Source organism: Hemitrygon akajei, chromosome 6 (genome assembly GCF_048418815.1).
Source record: "Hemitrygon akajei chromosome 6, sHemAka1.3, whole genome shotgun sequence".
NCBI lineage: Eukaryota > Metazoa > Chordata > Chondrichthyes > Myliobatiformes > Dasyatidae > Hemitrygon > Hemitrygon akajei.
Window position 1 is genome coordinate 135,999,311 of NC_133129.1, and position 20,530 is coordinate 136,019,840.

Consider the following 20,530-nt stretch of genomic DNA (forward strand, 5'->3'; position numbering starts at 1 on the left):
GGACAGACTCCCAAAGATCTGTCTTCGAGAGTTCACAGGTAGGGGCTTAGCTTTCTGCTGCCTGCAGCTCACTGTGTTTCACAGGGCAACTGGGGTGAAACCTTAGGGGCAACAGGGCCCCGAAAATTCAGAGGCAGCCGCAGTATGGACAGTAATCAGAAAATGTGGGCCAGATTCAGCACACTTCTGCACCATTTTTTCAAGGAATGTGCAACATCATATTTGGGTAGCCACCAAAAGTTCTGAAAGACAGTAAAAATGATCAATATTCACAAAGCCCACAAAGCTGCTGTTAGTTAATGGAACACATAAATACATTTTTAAAATGTGAGAAATAAGGAAATCAAGGTGAGTTGGCCTTAACTTTTCAGAGTAATGTTGGCAACCCTATTGAAAAAAATGGGGATGGTACTTAATATGCAAACACGAGGAAATCTGCAGATGCTGGAAATTCAAACAACAACACACACAAAATGCTGGTGGAACACAGCAGGCCAGGCAGCATCTATAGGGAGAAGCACTGTTGATGTTTTGGGCCGAGACCCTTCGTCAGGACCCTGTGTTCCACCAGCATTTTGTGTGTGTTGATGGTACTTAATATGCCAGCTTTGCTGAAGGACTAGATAGAGTGTACCTAGTCCATTGGCAGAGCTATTTATGGAATGACATTGGATGCAGTGTTCAATCCAGGGTATAGTGAAAGGTCAGATGTCTCTGTGGGTAAAGTTTATGAAAATATATTATCAAGCTTTGCTACCTGCTGACTGAAGCAAAATTGATTGTTAATAACTTCCTTCATTCTTGCTCTCTATCTTTCAACCTTTATTTTTCTACCACTAATATCTCTCCTCATCTGTTGCTTCTCATCTCTTTTTCCTATCCTTTGCTTACACTGCCCTTTTTTCCTTTCCTCTTCCTTCCTTCCTCCTTTTATTTCCCCTTTCTCTGCCTCTCCACCTTTCTTGGTCAGTGTACGAGTTCCCCAGCACAGTCAGGACTGTCTGATCTTGTTGCTCAGAGGTTCCATGCGGCTGCTCCTCGTTGCTGTCAGAGTCGTTGATTAAAGTTTATCACATTGGGGCTCAGAGCCATGGCACGTGCTCCAAATCCCATCTACAAACACCCAGCAAAAGATTTACACACAAAACCCTGGAGGAACTCAGCAGGCCAGTCAGCATCTATGGAAAAGAGTTAACAGGTGATGTTTCGGGCAGAGACCCTTCACCAGGAGCGGGGAAAAGGGGGCGCAAAGTCCGAGTCAGAAGGTGAGAGGGGAGGAAGAAGTACAAGGTAGTAGGTGATAGGTGAAACTGGGAGGCGGGGAGGAAGTAAAGAGCTGGGAAGTCGATTGGTGAAAGAGATAAAGGGCTGGAGAAGGGGAAATTTCCATGGCTTTCTGTCCTCTCCTCTCAGATTTCCCCTTCTGAGAGGGAAGGGGATGGAGCACCAGAGGGAGGTGTTGATCAGCTAAGTAGATAAGGTAAGAGAGGGAAATGGGAATGGGGAATGGTGAAAGAGAAGGGAGGGGGCGTTTTTACTGGGTGCGAGAAATCGATATTCATGCCGTCAGGTTAAAGGCTTCCCAGACGGAATATATGGTGTTGTTCCTCCAACCTGAGTGTGGCTCATCACAGCAGTAGAGGAAGCCACGATCAGATATGCTGGGATGGGAATGAGAAGTAGATTTAAAATGAGTGGCCACCAGGAGATCACGCTTTTTCTGATGGACAAACCGTAGGTGCTTGGCGAAATGGTCCCCCAATTTACGTTGGGTCTCACCGACATACAGGCAACATCGGGAGCACTGTACACAGTATATGACCCAAATGGATTCACAGGTGAAATGTCACCTCATCTGTAAGGACTCTTTGGGGCCCTGAATGGTAGTGAGGGAGGAGGAGGAGGTGTAGGGGCAGGTGTGGCACTTGTTGTGCTTGATTTCCAGCATCTGCAGATCTTCAGGCAACACACACCAAATGCTGGAGGAATGCACCAGCCAGGCAGCATCTATGGAAAACAGCCGACGTTTCAGGCCAAGACCCTTCATCAGGACTGGGAAGAAAAATGAGAATAAGAGTAAGAAGAATTTCCAGCATCTGCAGATTTTCTCTTGTTTGTGACTCAGCAAAAGATGATTGAGAAGGATTTTTTTAACCGCAAGTACAACAGTTTTCTGTGCTGTGGCTGAACTGCTGAACATATGCAGCAGCATCAGGGCTCAGAGAATACTTGGGTCAGGCTGACAGTTCACTTGCTACTTTAAACACGCTCACTGTGTTCATGCTTGAAGATATAACAAAGCCATATAATGCTGGAGTAGAGGAAACTGAATTCTTTCCGTATAGAACATGCACAGGAGCTGATTTGGAGATGCAGGCAAGCTGCACAAAACCTCAGTAGGTTTCAATATGTACATTTAATGTCAGAGAAATGTATACAATATACATCCTGAAATCCTTCTTCTTTGACAGCTAAGACGTTAGAACCCTGAAGCCCCCACCAGCTCCCCCTCCCCTCTCACACACAAGTAGCAGCAAGGCAACGACCCCCCCCACCAACCCCACCAGCAAAAAGGCATAGGGTCCTCCCCAATGAACACTCAGGCGTGCAGCAAAGCATCAATAAAGACACAGACTTGCAGTACCCCAAAAACTACTCACTCACCCAGTAACTCGACATACCACAGGCTCCCTCTCCCTAATAAGGGAAAAAGAGATGTCCCCATTTCACAGCAAGAGGGGAGACATAACAACCAATTCATTGATTTAGGACGGAAAGCGTCTGTTGCGTCGCTTTTTCCGAGCTCCACGCCCAGAGAGTCGGCCCCACACACATCCCCTGGCAGCTTTCCCGCTGCTGCTGATGTTCCGTGATCTCCCGTGACGCTTCAGTCGGGGGCACCGGACTAGAATCAGCCACAATGATCTGGAACCCTGAAGGTGTGCTGGTTTTCCAGGCCGCGTCCTTGGGATATCAAAAACTGGCCGGTCGTGAGGCCCAGAGAGCAGGTCCCAGTCCCACAAAGAACTGATGTCAGAGTGTAGCTCCAGGTCAGGATCTTCAAAACAACCTTGCAAAGAAAAAAAAGAGATATCAAAGATAGAAATAGAGCTGTTTCTGAAGATCCAAGCAAAGGAGTCACTGCTTAGCACCATCTTGAATTTGCTCCGCCTCCAAAAGTCCCGTAACCAGAATTTATTTATTTGTTTGTTTGTTTGTTTGTTGAGATACAGTGCAGAGTAGTCTCTTCCATCCCTTCGAACTGCGGGATGTAGTAACCCCAATTTAATCCTAGCCTAATCACTAGACAGTTGTTACAATGACCAATTAACCTACCAACCGGTACGTCTTGGGACTGTGGGAGGAAACCGGAGCACCCGGAGGAAACCCACGCGATCACGGGGGGAACATACAAACTCCTTAGAGACAGTGGCGGGAATTGAACCTAGGTTGCTGGTACTGTAAGGTGTTGTGCTAACCACTACTCTACCGTGCCACTCGATTGCCAGAAACAGCCACAGGGCTTCAGCAGCAGCCACACAAACTCGGGATAATCTAATTCTGCTCAGGGTCAGGACGCCTTTTAAAAAGCTTCTGAGTTGAAGGATTGAAAGCTGCAATCAGTATTGAAATAAGACAAAATAGTTGAAGTAAGCTGAAGAGAAAGCCATTCATAGAGTGAATGGAAGTATCCAGTATGACAAATGGGTGAATGTAAATTCCTGGGTGTGGGTCACTGGTGAATGTGGCCCCATCCATGGAGCTATTTGATGACCTAGCTGTATTTTTCTTGGGGTTGGAATTCTGTTCTGCTGCTGATTGACAGAAAACACATGCTCAGAGCTGTCTGTTGCTGACGTGTGTTTAAATGTGAGTTTAAACATTCCCATTGGAGTTGTGATTTCTTGCCTAATGTGGGGAATATTGAGTTTAGTTTCCTAGCAACTAGTCATGAACCTGCTGTAGTTACATTCCTTGCATTTTTGTGGGTGCAGTATCACTCAATAGCATTGTCAATTACTCTGTATATGGTTTATTCACAAACTGACAATCAATTGCACCTCAATTATTTTAACTCTTCTACTTTAAGCAATCCCTCACCTCTGTCCATTACCCACTCTCCTACCCAAAACTGAGAGAGGACCTCAAACTTGTAGCACTAAACTCCAATCTTTAACTCAAACTCTAGAGTGTTTCTCCTTATATAATACATGTGCTTGGTTTATGCTGGATGTGAAATGGTTGGGAATAGAATTGACCGTTCATTCAGATTGCTTATGAATGATTTGCTGTGGTAAGGTTAGGGTTTTGCCTAGTGAAAGTGATGAAGCTTTGGGGTGACTGCTTTAGAGGATGCTGCATCCAAGGAGATTCATGTCCAGAGGTTTGAGGTTACATTCCCATTTCACTTTAGTGCATTAACAGCAGGAAAGAATACTACAAAACAACATAGAATAAGATTAAAAAGCTCCATGCTATTAATTTAGCAGCTGCTCAGTGTGAAACTGCACAGGGGCATCTTACAGCCTTTCTAATTTACTGTAACCCATACATCACCGAATGTCACCACAGATTGTTTTTGATCTGCGCAACATCTGCCAGTAAAACTGGATATCTTTATAATACAGTTTTGACTTAAAGTCTGAGCCTCGATGATCCACAAAGCTCATCTTGGTCACAGGATCCTCACGCTCAGCAAGAGGAAGGAAACTAGATCCTGATTACTTATTCACGTTGACTCAGAAATATCACTTATGGTTTACAAAGGTCAGGACTCTAGCTCTTTTAAAGATGGCATTCATCTGTGCAGTCAATCCAATACTATTTCAGAGCAGGCACCGTGCCTTGCTTCCACACGGTTTCAACGATCTTTAGTGGAAAAGCACAAATCAAGAGCCAGGAATTTACACACAGGCACTTCATCGAGTTTCTGGGCTAAACTGGATGTATTGCTAAAAGAGAAAGAAACAAGAATCATGAACATGAAAAATTCTGCAGGTGCTGGAAATCCAAAGGAACACACTCAAAATGCTGGAGGAATTCAGCAGCAGGTCAGGCAACATCTATGGAAATGAATAAACAGTCGGCGTTTTGGGCCGAGACCCTTCAGCAGAGCTGAAATGGAAGGGGAAGGGTGCCAGAGTAAAAAGGTGGGGAGCGAGGAAGGAGGCTAGCTTAAAGAGACAAGAGTCATTGTGCTCGTGACAAGCTGTCAATAAATTATGATTCTTTTCTTCCACATTATTTTCACGCAGTAGGTGTATTTCAGCTTGATGCCCACTTGTAAATTTGGTTTCGTAGATCAGCCTCTTATTGAAACCAGGAAGTTTTTGTTTAATCTGATAAGAAACACCATATACTAACTCACACATCAAATTAATGAGAGACATGTTCTGAGTTGTTATTCATAAAGAAGGGTCAGTTACACATCAGAACTTTAAAAATTCATTAGCTGGTCTATGGAGCATGGGCCTTCAGCTATTGTATCCAGAACATATTAATAAATAATTGGCAGAAAAGGACGCACCCAGAACTTGAGAGATTTCATTCTCACCAGCTGGAAAGATTGAATATGCTGAAGCATTGCAATATCGAATGCAAATCCCACAAATAACTTTTACATCCTTTTGTTAATTTGACCATTTCTCCATAACTTTTGCAACCTCTCATTTGTTTAAAATTGTAAACACGAGGAAATCTGCAGATGCTGGAAATTCAAACAACAACACACACAAAATGCTGGTGGAACCTGATGAAGGGTCTCGGCCCGAAACGTCGACAGCGCTTCTCCCTATAGATGCTGCCTGGCCGGCTGCGTTTCACCAGCATTTTGTGTGTGTTGTTGTTTAAAATTGTGGTTGGTTTAGGTACTTGAGCTAATCCCAACAATTGTATTTTTCCCCCCGATTGATTAGATGCAGAGGACCCATGTCGAAATACAAAACTGACTGCTCGAAGCTGGATAAGGAGATGAGTTTGGACATCATGAACACAACCCACCTGATTTGAGCCAAATATTCTGGCAAAGTTAAAACCCAACATTCCTGTATAATTGGCTGTTGTCAGGTAGCCATGCATTAGTACAGATCTCAGAGTCTTAATGATTTTGTTCTATTTGCCACAGCCCTGGAGTGATTCCCATTGTCATGGTGCATTGAATGAATCATCTCTGCCTTATCTTCATACAGCTCCCATAGCCTTGCCTTCCTCTGATACTGAATTAGGTTCCCTCTTTGGTCCTCTAATTCTCTCTAGGTATATTTTCCTCACAACTAGTCTTGTGTCCTCTTCCTCCATAACTCTTTTGACTTTGCACATCTGTTTACCATTGTGTAGCCTTTTGAAAATCCACTGCTTGACAAGACTTCGAGGTCTCTACTAATTCATACACTACAGAAAGTGAAAAATTCAGCCCTTTTTTTGGAAAATAGATTTTATAATGGAAGTCATGATTAAATGCCTGTGGTTGCATATAAGCTGATAGTAGTTTCTCTTCTGAATTTTATCCCTTCTTTTACAGACCCAATCCTAGCTACAGAGTAGATGCTGACAAAGGCTTTAACTTCTCTGTGCCTGATGATGCTTTTGTTTGCCAAAAGAAGAACCATTTCCAGGTCACTGTTTATGTTGGCATGATGGGCGACCCGAAATATGTCAGAACTCCCGAGGGGCTCAAACCAATTGATTTCTTCTTCCTGAAATTGCACGGAGTAAAGGTTGGTGAGACTTGATGCTGGGGGGGGAGTGGAGTAGGCTGGCTTTTGTACCAGCTGTATTTTAGTCCTTGGATGTATCTTTTCTCCTTTGCCAATTTTACCAATGTGTGGAAGAAGAATTAGCTTTGAAATGTAGTTGCCCAGATTTGGTAATGGTCCAGTTTAGTATACTTTCACAACAGAGGAGTCGTTAGCTGGCTACTGTTGAACATTATGAGCTTAGCAATTGAATGAATATAAAGCAAGCTGGCATCTAATTAAAGGCCAAATGGTGGGAGGATTGCAATATCCACTTCCCAGCTACTTCTGCACTTGCACTAAATCAATCTGATATCATTCTATTGCCTACATAGGTACCTTATCTTGTTTGTTCGAGCTGGATGCCATCAGGAAGGCAATGCATTTATTGCATATCCTTCGAAAGGTGGTGATGAGCCACCCACTGAATGATTGCACTCCACATACTGAAGGCTCCTGCCAAAGCAGTCATGCGGGAAGTTATGTGACTTTGTCCCATTGAGAATGATAAATGGTAACATCTTTCTGAACCTGGGACACGGATGTAAGGTGATGATTCCGTGTACCTGCTGCAATTACATTTTTACATACTAGCGGATTTAGAAGATGCATTCTAGGATGAGCAATGTGCTTTGTACACAAGAGAGTGCAACTGTAGTGCACCAGTTGTGGAGCAAATCAAATGTTTAAGGAAGAGCTGAGAGAAAATTAAGATTATAAATTTAACTGAAGAAGTTTAACTAAAATAGGCCATTGCAACTCTCCTCAGTCTGGAACCAACGAACTGGATCCTGGCTACCCAACATCAGGCCAATGGAAGCCAACTACATCTGTAAGGTTCAGCTCAGGATCAGATTTATTATAGAAACATACAGAACATAGAAAACCTACAGCACAATACAGGCTCTTTGGCCCACAAAGCTGTGCCAAACATATCCTTACCTTAGAAATTACCTAGGGTTACCCATAACCCTCCATTTTTCCATGCTCCATGTACCTGTCCAGGAGTCTCTTAAAAGACTCTATCATATCCGCCTCCACCACTGTCACCGGCAGCCCATTCCACACCTTCACCACCCTCTGTGTAAAAAACTTACCCCTGACATTTCCTCTGTATCTACTTCCAAGCACCTTAAAACTGTGCTCTCTCGTGCTAGCCACTTCAGACCTGGGAAAAAGCCTCTGACTATCCACACAATCAATGCCTCTCATCATCTTATACAACTCTATCAGGTCACCTCTCATCCTCCCTCTCTCCAAGGAAAAAAGGCCAAGTTCACTCAACCTATTCTCATAAGGCATGCTCCCCAATCCAGGTAACATCTTTGTAAATCTCCTCTGCACCCTTTCTATGGCTTCCACATCCTTCCTGTGAGGCGACCAAAACTGAGCACAGTACTCCAAGTGACGTCTGACCAGGGTCCTATATAGCTGTAACGTTACCTCTCAGCTCCTAAACTCAATCCCACGATTGATGAAGGCCAATGCACCGTATGCCTTCTTAACCACAGAGTCAACCTGTGCAGCTGCTTTGAGTGTCCTATGGACTCGGACCCCAAGATCCCTCTGATCCTCCACACTGCCAAGAGTCTTACCATTAATACTATATTCTGCCATTATATTTGACCTACTAAAACGAACCACTTCACATTTATCTGGTTGAACTCCCATCTGCCACTTCTCAGCCCGGTTTTGCATTCTCTCGATGTCCTGCTGTGACCTCTGACAGCCCTCCACACTATTCACAACACCCCCAACCTTTGTGTCATCAGCAAATTTTCTAACCCATCCCTCCACTTCCCCATCCAGGTCATTTATAAAAATCACGAAGATTAAGGGTCTCAGAACAGATCCCTGAGGCATTCCACTGGTGACCAACCTCCATGCAGAATATGACCCATCAACCACTCTTTGCCTTCTGTGGGTAAGCCAGTTCTGGAACCACAAAGCAATGTCCCTTTGGATCCCATGTCTCCTTACTTTTTCAATAAGCCTTGCATGGGGTACCTTGTCAAATGCCTTGCTGAAATCCATATACACTACATCTATGACTCTACCTTCATCAATGTGTTTAGTCACATCCTCAGAAAATTCAATCAGGCTCGTAAGGCACGACCTGCCTTTGACAAAGCCATGCTGACTATTCCTAATCATGTTATGCCTCTCCAAATGTTCATAAATCCTGCCTCTCACGATTTTCTCCATCAACTTATTACTGTCACATGATGTGAACTTTGTCGTATGGTGCAAAAACATAAAATTCTGTAAGTTACAAAAATAAGTAAATAATGCAAAAAAATTTTAAGAAGTTAGTGTTTATAGATTCATGGACTGCTCAGAAATCTGATGATGGAGGCGAAGAAGCTGCTTCTAAATCATTGGACATTAAAAATTTCTAAGTTCTCAGGCTGAGGTTGTGATGATGCTGCACTGGCTTTCTCATAAATAAATATAATAAAGTTCGGAACTGTGGGCAGAGATGTGGCTGATTGCCTGCAAATAGCTTGAAGAATGCACGTCGCACTGGAAGAGCTCCGTCAATCTCAGTGTATGGCTTCATTGTACAAACTGGCCACCTGATCTGAGGATCCAAGTGTATGGGTGTTAGCTTAGATGTAGATGTCAAAAATATGACCTGTCTTCAGGACCAAGGCAGATGTTTTTATGTTTTCAGTTTCTATCAAAGGAGTCCTCTAATTTCAATTCACATTGTCAGGAAACAAAGGCAATTGTGCTACTCATTGGCCATTGCAAACTGCCTTAATTGTTTCTTATGAAAAATGAAAGATAGAGTATTTATTAAAAACTTTACAAATCAACCTTTAGGAAACCCATCTCCTTGAAGGCAAAGAAGACAGTCATCTTGGCACCGTTTCAAATACATTTCTGACTTTACACTCTGAGTAGAATTGAGATGTACTTTAGAGAACAGTAAAATTATAACAACAGTAGGGAATGATCTTTTTATTCTTTTGTTTGGTAGTTGGAGGCATTGAACCAGAGCATCAATATTGAGCAGTCACAGTCAGACCGCAGCAAGCGGCCCTTCAATCCTGTCACGTGAGTACAACTCATACAGGTGTTATTGTGTTCTTTAGGTATCAAACCACCCAATCATTGGGGTCGCTTTCATGTATGCTTCAAGATATCCGTTTGGCTCAGTCAGAGGATTTGGGTATTAAGCCAATACAAAAATTTGAGCTCACCATTTGTTTAAGTTGTATCTGAAAGTTGTATCTTCTGCCTGAACTGTTGACAAAATTATTTGAATACCAGTGGTAAATTCTCCTGGTTCTTTCATCAAGCATTGTATTTGGAATGTTGATATATATATATGTGTGTGTGTGTGTGTGTATGTATGTATATATATAGATATATATGTGTGTGTGTGTGTGTGTTGGATAAGGAGCAAAGAAAGTCCAAGCCTTTCCTATAGTTATATACTGTCCATCACTGTCTATGGGCTTCTTAAATCTATTCAGATAAAAAAAAATTAAGTGCAAGCAATAATAACCTGGCTTGTTTTCTGTAATATGAAGGTGGTGTAAGGAGCACAAGGCGTATGTTAAACTCCAATAGCAAAATGTCACAGATGCCAGAAGTAGAAGTAAAAACAAAAAAATGCTGGAAATTCTAATCACGTTTGGCAGCAACTGTGGAGTGAGAAATAGAGTTCGTTGTTCAAGTTGATGCTGTTTAACTTGCTGACTATTTCCAGCATTTTGAATTCGGTGTAATAAATTGGGTGACAAATAGTAAAATAAAGATATCATATTTAAATAGCAATTGTAAAACTTATATAGGGTTCAATGAACTTGAAAGATAGACAGGGAAATGAGTGCATTAAAAATGTACAGCAATGTTAATGGCTACTTAAGACATACAGATTGTGGGGTATACAGTATGTAGACGTTGTAAGATTCTGTATAAGAGACTGAATTTGTACTTAGCTGAAAATATAGTTTTACTGATAGGTACTAAAGGATGATGAGTGATAGAGAAAGTTGATAAATATCTTTGGTTCCTACAGAATTAACATCCCTTCTGATCAGGTCACAAAAGTCACAGTTGGAAGGTTACATTTCAGCGAAACAACAGCCAACAACATGAGAAAGAAGGGCAAACCGAACCCAGACCAAAGGTAAGGACAGTTACTGTGTCCTTTTGTACCCCTGAAAACTTAATAGGCTGCCATCTTTTACTAATGATTTGGTTCGGATCTACGTATTCATATTGTCGCGCAGTATCACCATTCTACAAGACAAAATAGCATCCTTGTTCCTTGTGTGGTGAGTGAAAGGAAATGCAATCTTGTCTGTGATGATCATCATGAAGAAATGCTAAATTTAAACTCACTCACAGCTGAACAAAAAGCTTTAATTTATATATACACTCAGTGGCCACTTTCTAGGTAGCTCCTGTACCTAATAAACTTGCCACTGTGTGTATGTCCGTGGTCTTCTGCTGCTGTAGCCCATCCATGTCAAAGTTCGATATGTTTTGCATTCTGAGATGTTCTGCACACCACTGTTGTAACACGTTGGAGCTGTCGCCTTCCTGTCAGCTTGAACCAGTCTGGCCATTCTCCTCTGACCTCTCTCATCAACAAGGTATTTTTGCCCACAGAACTGCCACTCACTGGATAGTTTCATTTTCTTTACACCATGCTGGAGATTGCTTTGTGTGAAAATCCCAGGGGGCCAGCAGTTTCTGAGAAACTCCAACCAGCCCATCTGCCACCAACAATCATTCTACGGTCAAAGCCACTTGGATCACACTTCTTCCCCATTCTGATATTTGATTTAAACAATAAATGAAACTCTTGACCATGTCTGCATGCTTTGATGCATTGAGTTGCTGCTACACGATTGGCTGAATAGATATTACAAGCAAGTCTATAGGTGTACCTAATAAAGTGGCCACCGATTGTATTTTTTAATATTCTCATGAAGTTCCAAAGTACAACCAACCTATTGATTTCTTCACAGCTTTCAACTATACAAACTTGTTCTCAAGGCGCAAATGGAAACGATTTCTCCCAATTTACCCTACGTGAATCAGTCTTGATTTTCTGTATTTCTATAAATTTTTTCCGAACTTCCCTGTGGATTCACTTTGTGGCTGAAATTGTGGAACTACTATAGTGAATCTCTTCTGCACTGTCCTGCTTTTGAACTCAAAGCCTCAATTTATGAGGCCCTTTTGTTGTTTTAATCACTTTCTCAATATGTGTTTCCAGCTTCATAGATTTACTTACACTTGCTCGAATCGATCCACTGCCTCCACTTTGTCCTGTCCCACCTGGAAAATGGGGTCTCGTATATAGACTGCTTATAGACTTTAGTTCGGCGTTTAATACCCCAGAAACTGGTGGGGAAACTGTCCTCGCTGGGTCTCATCGCCTCCTTCTGTAACTGGATCCTGGACTTCTAACAGAAAGGTCACAGTGAATCCACGTGGGCAGCAAAGTCTCCAGTCCCATTACGCAGAGCACTGGCACTCCTCGGTTTGCGTGCCCAGCCTGCTGCTGTTCACACAGCTGACATATAACCGTGTCCCAGGATTCACTTCAAATTGTATCATCAAGCTTGCAGACGATACAACAGTGGTTGGCCTCATCAACAACAGTGATGGGTCCGAGTACAGGGAGGAAGTGGAGTGGCTGGTGAACTTTGGTAAGAACAACAAACTAAGTCTGAACATGGACAAAACCAAAGAAATGATGAGGACTTTAGGAAGGTGCATACGAACCATCCCCCTCTGCACATACAGGGCTCCTCCATAGAGAGAATTTCCATAGAGAATACACAAAATTCCTGGGAGTTCACATCATGAACAGTCTCACCTGATCCCTCAATATCACCTCCCTGAATAAGAAAGCAATCTTCCTGAGGAGATTGAGGCAAGCCAGGCCCACCCATCTTAACTGAAATTTAGAGGAACACTGTTGAGAGCATCTTGACAAGCTGCATCTCCATCTGGTATGGGGGCATGAGCATTGGACCGGAAGTACCTACAAAGGACTGTGAGAACATCCAAGGGGATCATAGGAGTCTCCCTACCATCCATCGGGGACATTTATCAGGAGCACCACATTCGCAGGGCCCTTAGTATCATCAAGGACCCCACCCATCCTCTTTGACTTTCTGTCACCGGGCAGGAGACTCCGATGCATAAAGACAAGAACGGTCAGGATGGGAAACAGTTTCTTCCCTCAGGCCGTTAGGCTTCTGAACTCTTTGCTGCATCGCAATTGAAGTGTTACTGCATAACTTGTATATTTAACTATGTTTAACTTATGCTCTTTACTTATCTATGTATAATTCAATTGTAGATTTAATTCTTACTTTCCTAAGTTATTGTGTGTAATACATGTATTATGTGTACTACTGTGCTTTACACCCTGGTCTGAAGAAACGTCTCATTTGGTGGTATACATGTATATAGTTAAATGACAATAAATTTGACTTGAGTTGATGTACATACAGTTCCTTGTTTCTGCACACTTGTTAGAAAAGTACTGAACCTTCAGACTATATTGTCTTTTCTTGTTCCTTCTGTCAAAGTGGATCATTTCATATTTCATTGCAGTCAATCTTAACTGCCACTTACTTGCCATATATGCCAGCCCATGCCCATCTACATATGTCCTTTTCCTGTGTATGAATATATTCTTTACAACTTCCTTACAAACTGCCAAATATGGTGTCCTGTGTAAATTTTCACATTTTACCGTGAGCACCCATATCCAAATCACCAATTACTGTTAAAACTACATAGATAAATCCAGTGGCCTCCAGAGAACACACTGTCCACCATCCTGTAGGATTAAAAAAAACCCGCTCTTGTATCCGTTTCTTATCATGTTGGCATTGACCCCACCCTCCCCCCCATCTATTCACTAGGCCTCAATTTTTGAAACCATCTTTTTATTTGTAGCCTTCTCAAGTGCTTTCTGAAAATTGTACAAACAAAATAACCTGCATTCCCTAAACCTACTCTGTTACTCTCAAAAGAAATTCCTTCAATTAGACAGGCAGAAAATTCCTTTATAACAAAACCTCTTAATTAAATCTTTTCCATTAATTGATTGCATTTTGCAGGAAAGAAACTGATGTGTATTTAAGTACTCTTGTAAATATATTGTTTGATTAAGCATACTTTGTTGTTTATATAATTCATTATGGTTATATGTAAAGATACATGAATTGCTTATGTCATAATGCCACCACTTGATATGTGCATGCCTTGATTAAAGTAAACATGAAATTAGAATTACATTTTCGATTCCCATGCCTTCCATGGAATTAGTTCAATGTTACAAAACACAACAATGGCAACGAGGAATTTTTAAAATGAATCAAAGACAGCTACAGACCTGTTGAAGTGCAGTGAGGAACATCGAGTTAAAAACAAGTAGTGTGGCATTTCTTCTTCAGAAGGGAAAACACAATCAAGTTTTAATAAAGACAGAAAATAGAATTCATAGGTTCATAGGCAGTGAGTGATACAGTGATAGTAGTCATATATAAAAGCGGAAATAGCTGGCTACATCAAAAAGATTGATGCATTTGATTACACAATGGGTAACTGGCTCATGTATACAGTGCTAATTCAACAGTATTTTGAGGCAATGAGAAACGAGTACCAATTTTGGTGATTGCATTTGGTTTAAAGGCATACAGTTTGCTTTGAAGTTTGACTGCTCCAACCAAACCAGCAGAAATGAGCTTTGCTGAGACTGTGAAAGTAATGCAGGAACATTTAGAACTGATGCCATTGTCGATTGCAGAACACTTTAGGTTTCATAAGAGGAATCAAAAGAAAGGAGAGTTCATTTCAGTGGATATGGCTGATTTGAAGAGATTATCTGAGCATTGTCAATTTGGAAATGGGCTTAATGATGCACTGAGAGATCAGTTAGTTTGCAGAATCTTACAAGAAAGCATTCTTGTGGCTCCTAACTGAAGCACACATTTAAAGGAGCAGTTGAAATAACTGTATCAATGGAAATGACAGACAGATGCAATTGAGTTGCAGTCAGGAATGAAAGCGTTAATAAACAAAATTACAGCATCTAAACAGAAACCGGCCTGGCTGAACAAATGGTGTTGTGTCAGGGGCTCACATACACCAGACCAATGCAGATTTAAAGGCGAAACTACAAAAAATGCAACAAAGTAGGACACATACAAAGAATATGTTGAGCAGACAAAAATAAATGGGCTTCACAAGAAAGAGAGAAGGATAAAAAGTCAAGTTACAGTTTCAAAAAGAGCACCACTCTGCACACTGTTGACGAAAATCTGATAATGATGAGAGTGACACAGGACTGGGCAGCCTTGAGATTTACAGTATGATAATTAACAATAGACTAGCAGTATGACCTATGCCAGAAGCGAACAGCAAATTAATTACAGTGGAATTGGACACTGGCTTGGTTGTTTCAGTCATTGCACAAAATGAGCTTGAATAGCATTCCAAAGATACCTAACTGAAGCCTGCAGATATTTAACTGAGAGCTTATACTGGAGAAAAGATAACTCCTGTGGAAATGACATTCGTAACAGTGACATACAACAACCAACAAACCACATTGGGCTTGTATGTGGTAAAAGCAGGAGGGTCAGCATTGTGGGGGTGTGATTGGTTGAGACAACTACAACTTGATTGGAGATTCATCCACTATTTGCGTGTCAGATCCCCTGCAATAGAGTCATCTGGAAGTGAATTAAGAGAGTTACTGGATGATACCACAACTGACTCCATGCTGTACACCATGAACTGTTGTCCAACAGAAGGCAAGTAGATGTTGGTACCTTCCTCTCTGCGTCTGGTCTGGAAAGCATATTGGACCAAAGAAAGAGCTTGCTGCTCAGAGAAATTGTGAAAGTGATGAATAGAGTCATCTAACGACACCAGTTTTTGGAGACAATGTATCTCAAAAAGCTTCTGATATGTTAATTAGGCAGTTACTTGTGAACTATGGCTTGGTTTTAAGCGGAAGAGAGTTCAAGGAGTTTCAGGAAAGTTGCGAACATTCGGTTTTTGTGAGTATAAAGAACCAGAATCTACTCTGTATGTGTTAAGGTTATTGCATGAACTACAAGTGGGAGACAAAAAGCTGCTTGTAAAAATAGATGCAAAGACCAAAGCCCAGCTGGATGAATGGAAGGCCAAAAAGAAAGAAGTTAATGGAGATACGAAAAGAGGATTCATTCGATGATGATGTGGATGAGGAAACCAAGAGGAGGGATCAGATCGTAAAGGGATCAATAGAACGATTGATAAGAGAATACTCCAGTGAACTGAATTCACGTTCCTAAGGTCATGATGCACAAGGCAGAAGAAGAAAGAGGAAGCAGAGTGATCCCCCGGTCAGGAAAGGCGTTATCCCACGAGAATAAAAAATCCTCCATGGCGATTAAATCTTCAGGCTTGAATGGGACGATTTAAAATCTACTATGCTATGGATGCAGTTGTATTATATAGTATACGGTGTATATAGTTGAAATGCATTCTCGATTGTGTTTATAGCTAAGCAGGGAGCAGCGCTGTGTGTATTTAATATTTCAGTAATATTTGAATAATATTGTAAATCTATTGTTTGATTAAGCATTCTTTTTTGTTTATATAATTCATTTTGGCTATATGTAAAAATTTGTGAATTACATACGTCATGAAACTACCTTGTGATATGTGCAGGACAGGCTTAAAGTAAACATGAAGTGAGATCACATTTCAAACTCCCGTGTCTTCCTTTGAATTAGTTTAAAGTTTTGAAGTTACAAAATGTAACAGAAATATTTAACTGGGAAACAATATTGTGCAGTGTTACTGCTGTACATGTTGTACTTATTGTTTATTAATTCTTCATTTGTTTGGTCTTTTCTCATTCACTTTTATCCTCTGACAACTCTTTGTCTAACCCTCTTTCACTGTTTCGGCCTTCACCTTGTCATTTCTAAACTTTTCTCTCCTTCATCTCTTGACTTCTTTACCAAACTGTTCTGTCCATGTCTCTGGCAATCTCCTTTCCCTCTTGCTCTCAATCATTTCTCCCTCTCCCTGAATTCCTCCCCAATCCCTCGCAGGTACTTCATGCTGGTGGTCGCTCTTCAAGTTCAGACCCAGAATCAGAACCACCTTGTGGCTGCACAGATCTCGGAAAGAATTATTGTCCGGGTAAGGCCGATACTAACTTTTTCTATCTGCGGTGTCTGTTATTAATAACATTTCAATCCAGTAATGTAATTATTACCAGCAATGAATGGGACATTAGGTAGATAATCTTGGATTATTATTGGCTATGTGTAGAGACTGTTCACAAATGTCTCTGGCTGTCTCTGATTCCTCTGTTCTTCATTCACAGAACACGGCACAGGTGAGACATTTTAATGCTTAAAACACTCAGAGCCTAGGTACAGTGGAGCCCTTTATTATCAGTAAATAAAGAGAACTGTACAGGAAGGAGGTAAGTTTAAGAACTAAAGATCAAAAATATTGCTCAACAGGTGAGAAAAAAAGGCAAATTTCTTTGCGCCTGTCAGAGAATGGCTGGAAAGATTCATTGGACAATAGAGTGCTTTGCACCAGGGTGGCTTACTGAACAGCTGTAAACAAAGATGTCTAGTTCAATAATTCGTGGCAATAGAACAATATTGGTTTAGTGCCCTAAAAAATGTCATGGAATGTTAAGGAATGATAATAAACAGGCTCCACTGTATCGGTTAACATTGTACTGAAGGCATTTTGTTCAAAGTTGCTGGGTTAACATGGCAATGGTACCATGAAGCATATCTACTACTTGCTATAGCTCTTGTCCAATGTTTGCGTGATAAAATTTAACATACCTCTGGCATCTAGAGTTGTGTTTAAATCTGGTAATAACAAATAAATATTTCAACATGCGGCATTTAGATTGTACACATCTTCCAGCTGTTTTTCTTTAGGTACAGCAGAAATATAAAGTTGTCTTGCATTTAATAATCCCCCTCCCTCTCTCCCTCCCCGTCCCTCTCCATCCCCCTCTCCTTCCCCTTTTCCCTTCCCCTTCCTGTTTTCGGTTCTCTCTGTCTTTACTTTCTCCTTGTCATGAGTTCTCATTTTCTTGTCCATCCCTCCAGTTCTGCCATGTCTATGGCCCTCTCTTATATCTCTGCTTTTTCCTCTGTCTTTCAGTTTGTAACAGTCTAAATGCGTCTCAGTCTCAAAAAGAACTGTTTTTCTCTTTACAAGTGCTGCATGATTTGCCGTGTATTTCAAATGTTTTATTTTATGCATCTATCTCTTTACTTTTACTTTTGCCCTTCTCTCCTCGTTTCTCTTAATCGCTTTCTGTAACCTCCCTTCAATTTCTCCACCCTCTGAGTTTTGTCCTTTTTTCCCCTTCCCTTCCTTTTGTCCATTTATCTCAGGGTTTCTGCATTTCAATCTTGTTTTCTTCCTCTCTATTTGTCCCTAATCCAATCTTTCCCTGTTTTTCCTCTCTCAGCTTTCTCCCTCTATCACTCCCTGTCTCCTGGCTACACCCTCACTGCCTTTGTGTTTCCATTGATGAAACAGATGTCAACAAGTTGCACAACCAAGGATTTTCCGATTTTTCACTGGAGATTTACATAAATCCTTCCATTATGACACATTCTGTAATTAATTATCACAAAGATCCATCTCCAGTTCATCTGTTCTCATTGCTATTTTTCTTGGATGGTCTAACTGATTATAGAGGGTAAACACTTGGAAATTTTGTTCTGAACCCTTAAGATTATGATTTGAGTCTTTAAGATCTGAAACCTTGAGAACTGTGCTTCCTGTGCACATAGGACCTATTGTCTTCCCATGTTTAGGCGTGGAGGAGCAGATTCTGTAATGTGCCTCTTCCTTACTGGGTATGATCAAGGTTACAGGGCAGCTCCCATGTATTCACACTTAACCAAATACTGCTTGGCATGTGCAACGAGCTGACCCAGACAGTGTGTCCACCCCCCTCCACCCTCACGCCTCACCACCAGTGCATGTGATGAATGGACTGTGCACTAAACACCAGCTGGCTGTTAGAATTTGGTGAGGTAGTTGATCAGAGTCACAGCAACAATCGAGAGAAAAGTCAGCTGTCATTGTATGATGGTGTGTGTGTGTTTGAACAGGAAATGAGGACAGAACCAGCTGAGCTGTAATGCTTCCCCAAGCTGATTTCGCTAATGGCGTTAACTATCCAAGCTCTCACAAATAAGAAAAGCTGAGTTCAGCTAACATACCAGAATACAGTTCTGTATGAAGCATGAATCATTAAGAAAGGCTTTTTTCCCCAATGTCTAGATATTGAATCATCCCAGACCTTGTACATTGAGGAAAGTTATTCACTAGGCATTGTAATAGTGAACCAGACAGATATTCCTGTCTTTCAATTTGAGTGGATTGGGTGAATAATCGCTCTGATTTCCCATGACAGCATATCCAGCTAATCCAAATGCAAGAATGGGAAATTATGTGAGGAGATGAATTGAGACAATGGAGGGGGGTAGTGAGGGGTTAAGAGGCTGAGAAACTTCAGGTTCAGGGAGAATTTATCCTTCCAGTAGGGAGCTTCATAAATGGGAAGATATCAGAGAGTTGCTGCCAAGGGACTGACAGACTGTACATTACAGAAGGACTTCCTCTTGAATCAGCTCCAGATCAAGAAAATAGACAGAATATTCACAGCCAGAAATGAGTCCTTAATAAACCCCAAACAATACATGCAGACTTGTGTTCTTGATTATGTTAAACTCACAGACAAATTATGGTCATTAATAATTAGAAGCTGTCTGAGCCAAACAAGGGAAACTCTTGTATTCTGGCAGCAGTGCAAAGCTCTCTTGGACCCAAGAGTTTGAACTTGTGTAGGAATTCTCTTCATATTCACATTTCTTAAACTTGCTTTCTAGGATTGGAAATGGAGCTGGATTTTAAGTAAATATTTGGAAAGGGATTTCCTGAGACAGTAGCAGTGGGATTTGGCTCCCTTTTGCAATAGAGACCTTTTGCTCATCTATTATAGACTTTCTCTGTCTCCACTGTCGCATCTCTGCTCCTTCCTGTCAAGCAGAATGTGCTATTTATTGTAATAATCTTTCTAATAAAATTGCTTTAGAGATTTTGACCAATTCAATAAGAAATGTGAATATGATGTTTGATCTTTCATAATCTTTTTTTTTCATTGTTATGTGGGTTGTCCATAAACAACGCTCCTCTGACCTTCCTCTCTAGATCTTCTCACCATGTCAGAGTATCAAGAATCACCACATTTTTATCAGTTTATCAGTAATTTACTCATCTGGCCCATGAAATTACAGCATTCCTCACTCTTCCCTTCACTCTGCAGACAGCCTCTTGTCACTACCTTCTGATTTCAAATCATTCTCTCCACACTGCATACTCCTGGGTGGCCTTTTGCTTTGGCTTTCTAACATCTGTCTTTGCTCAATAATAATTTATGACAGTGACGTATAGGGAAAGACCTTACAGTCTTGATGTTAGCTTCCTTTACTGCATTTCCCCTTCTTTTCTGAGCAGAACAAATGACTGTTTGGAGCTTTGGGGGTATTTTATTCAATCTGGAGTAGAACTTACGAAGCTGAGCAACAACAGAGCATTAATTTTATGCTGTTACCAATTACTTTCACATCCCTTGCCCAATGCCAGTGGCAATAAAGGGACCAACTTCACAAGGTGGAGCTAGATTGTAACTACATGCCTTTCAAGAAAATATGTTCCCTAGTATTGGAAATTAAGGCCACTTCTTCAGCCATGGCCAG

The 20,530-nt window shown here is 41.3% G+C and overlaps 1 protein-coding gene across 10 annotated transcripts in view; it reads left to right on the forward strand.

The window, feature by feature from the left end:
* Nucleotides 1–20,530, forward strand: part of myrf (myelin regulatory factor) — a 266,399-nt gene that overhangs the window by 201,791 nt on the left and 44,078 nt on the right. For all 10 annotated transcript variants that reach the window (XM_073049333.1, XM_073049337.1, XM_073049334.1 and 7 more), the window contains 4 exons: nucleotides 6,521–6,716; nucleotides 9,718–9,794; nucleotides 10,765–10,875; nucleotides 16,829–16,919. In XM_073049333.1, coding sequence (XP_072905434.1) covers nucleotides 6,521–6,716; nucleotides 9,718–9,794; nucleotides 10,765–10,875; nucleotides 16,829–16,919 — 475 coding nt within the window. The remainder of the gene's footprint in view (nucleotides 1–6,520; nucleotides 6,717–9,717; nucleotides 9,795–10,764; nucleotides 10,876–16,828; nucleotides 16,920–20,530) is intronic.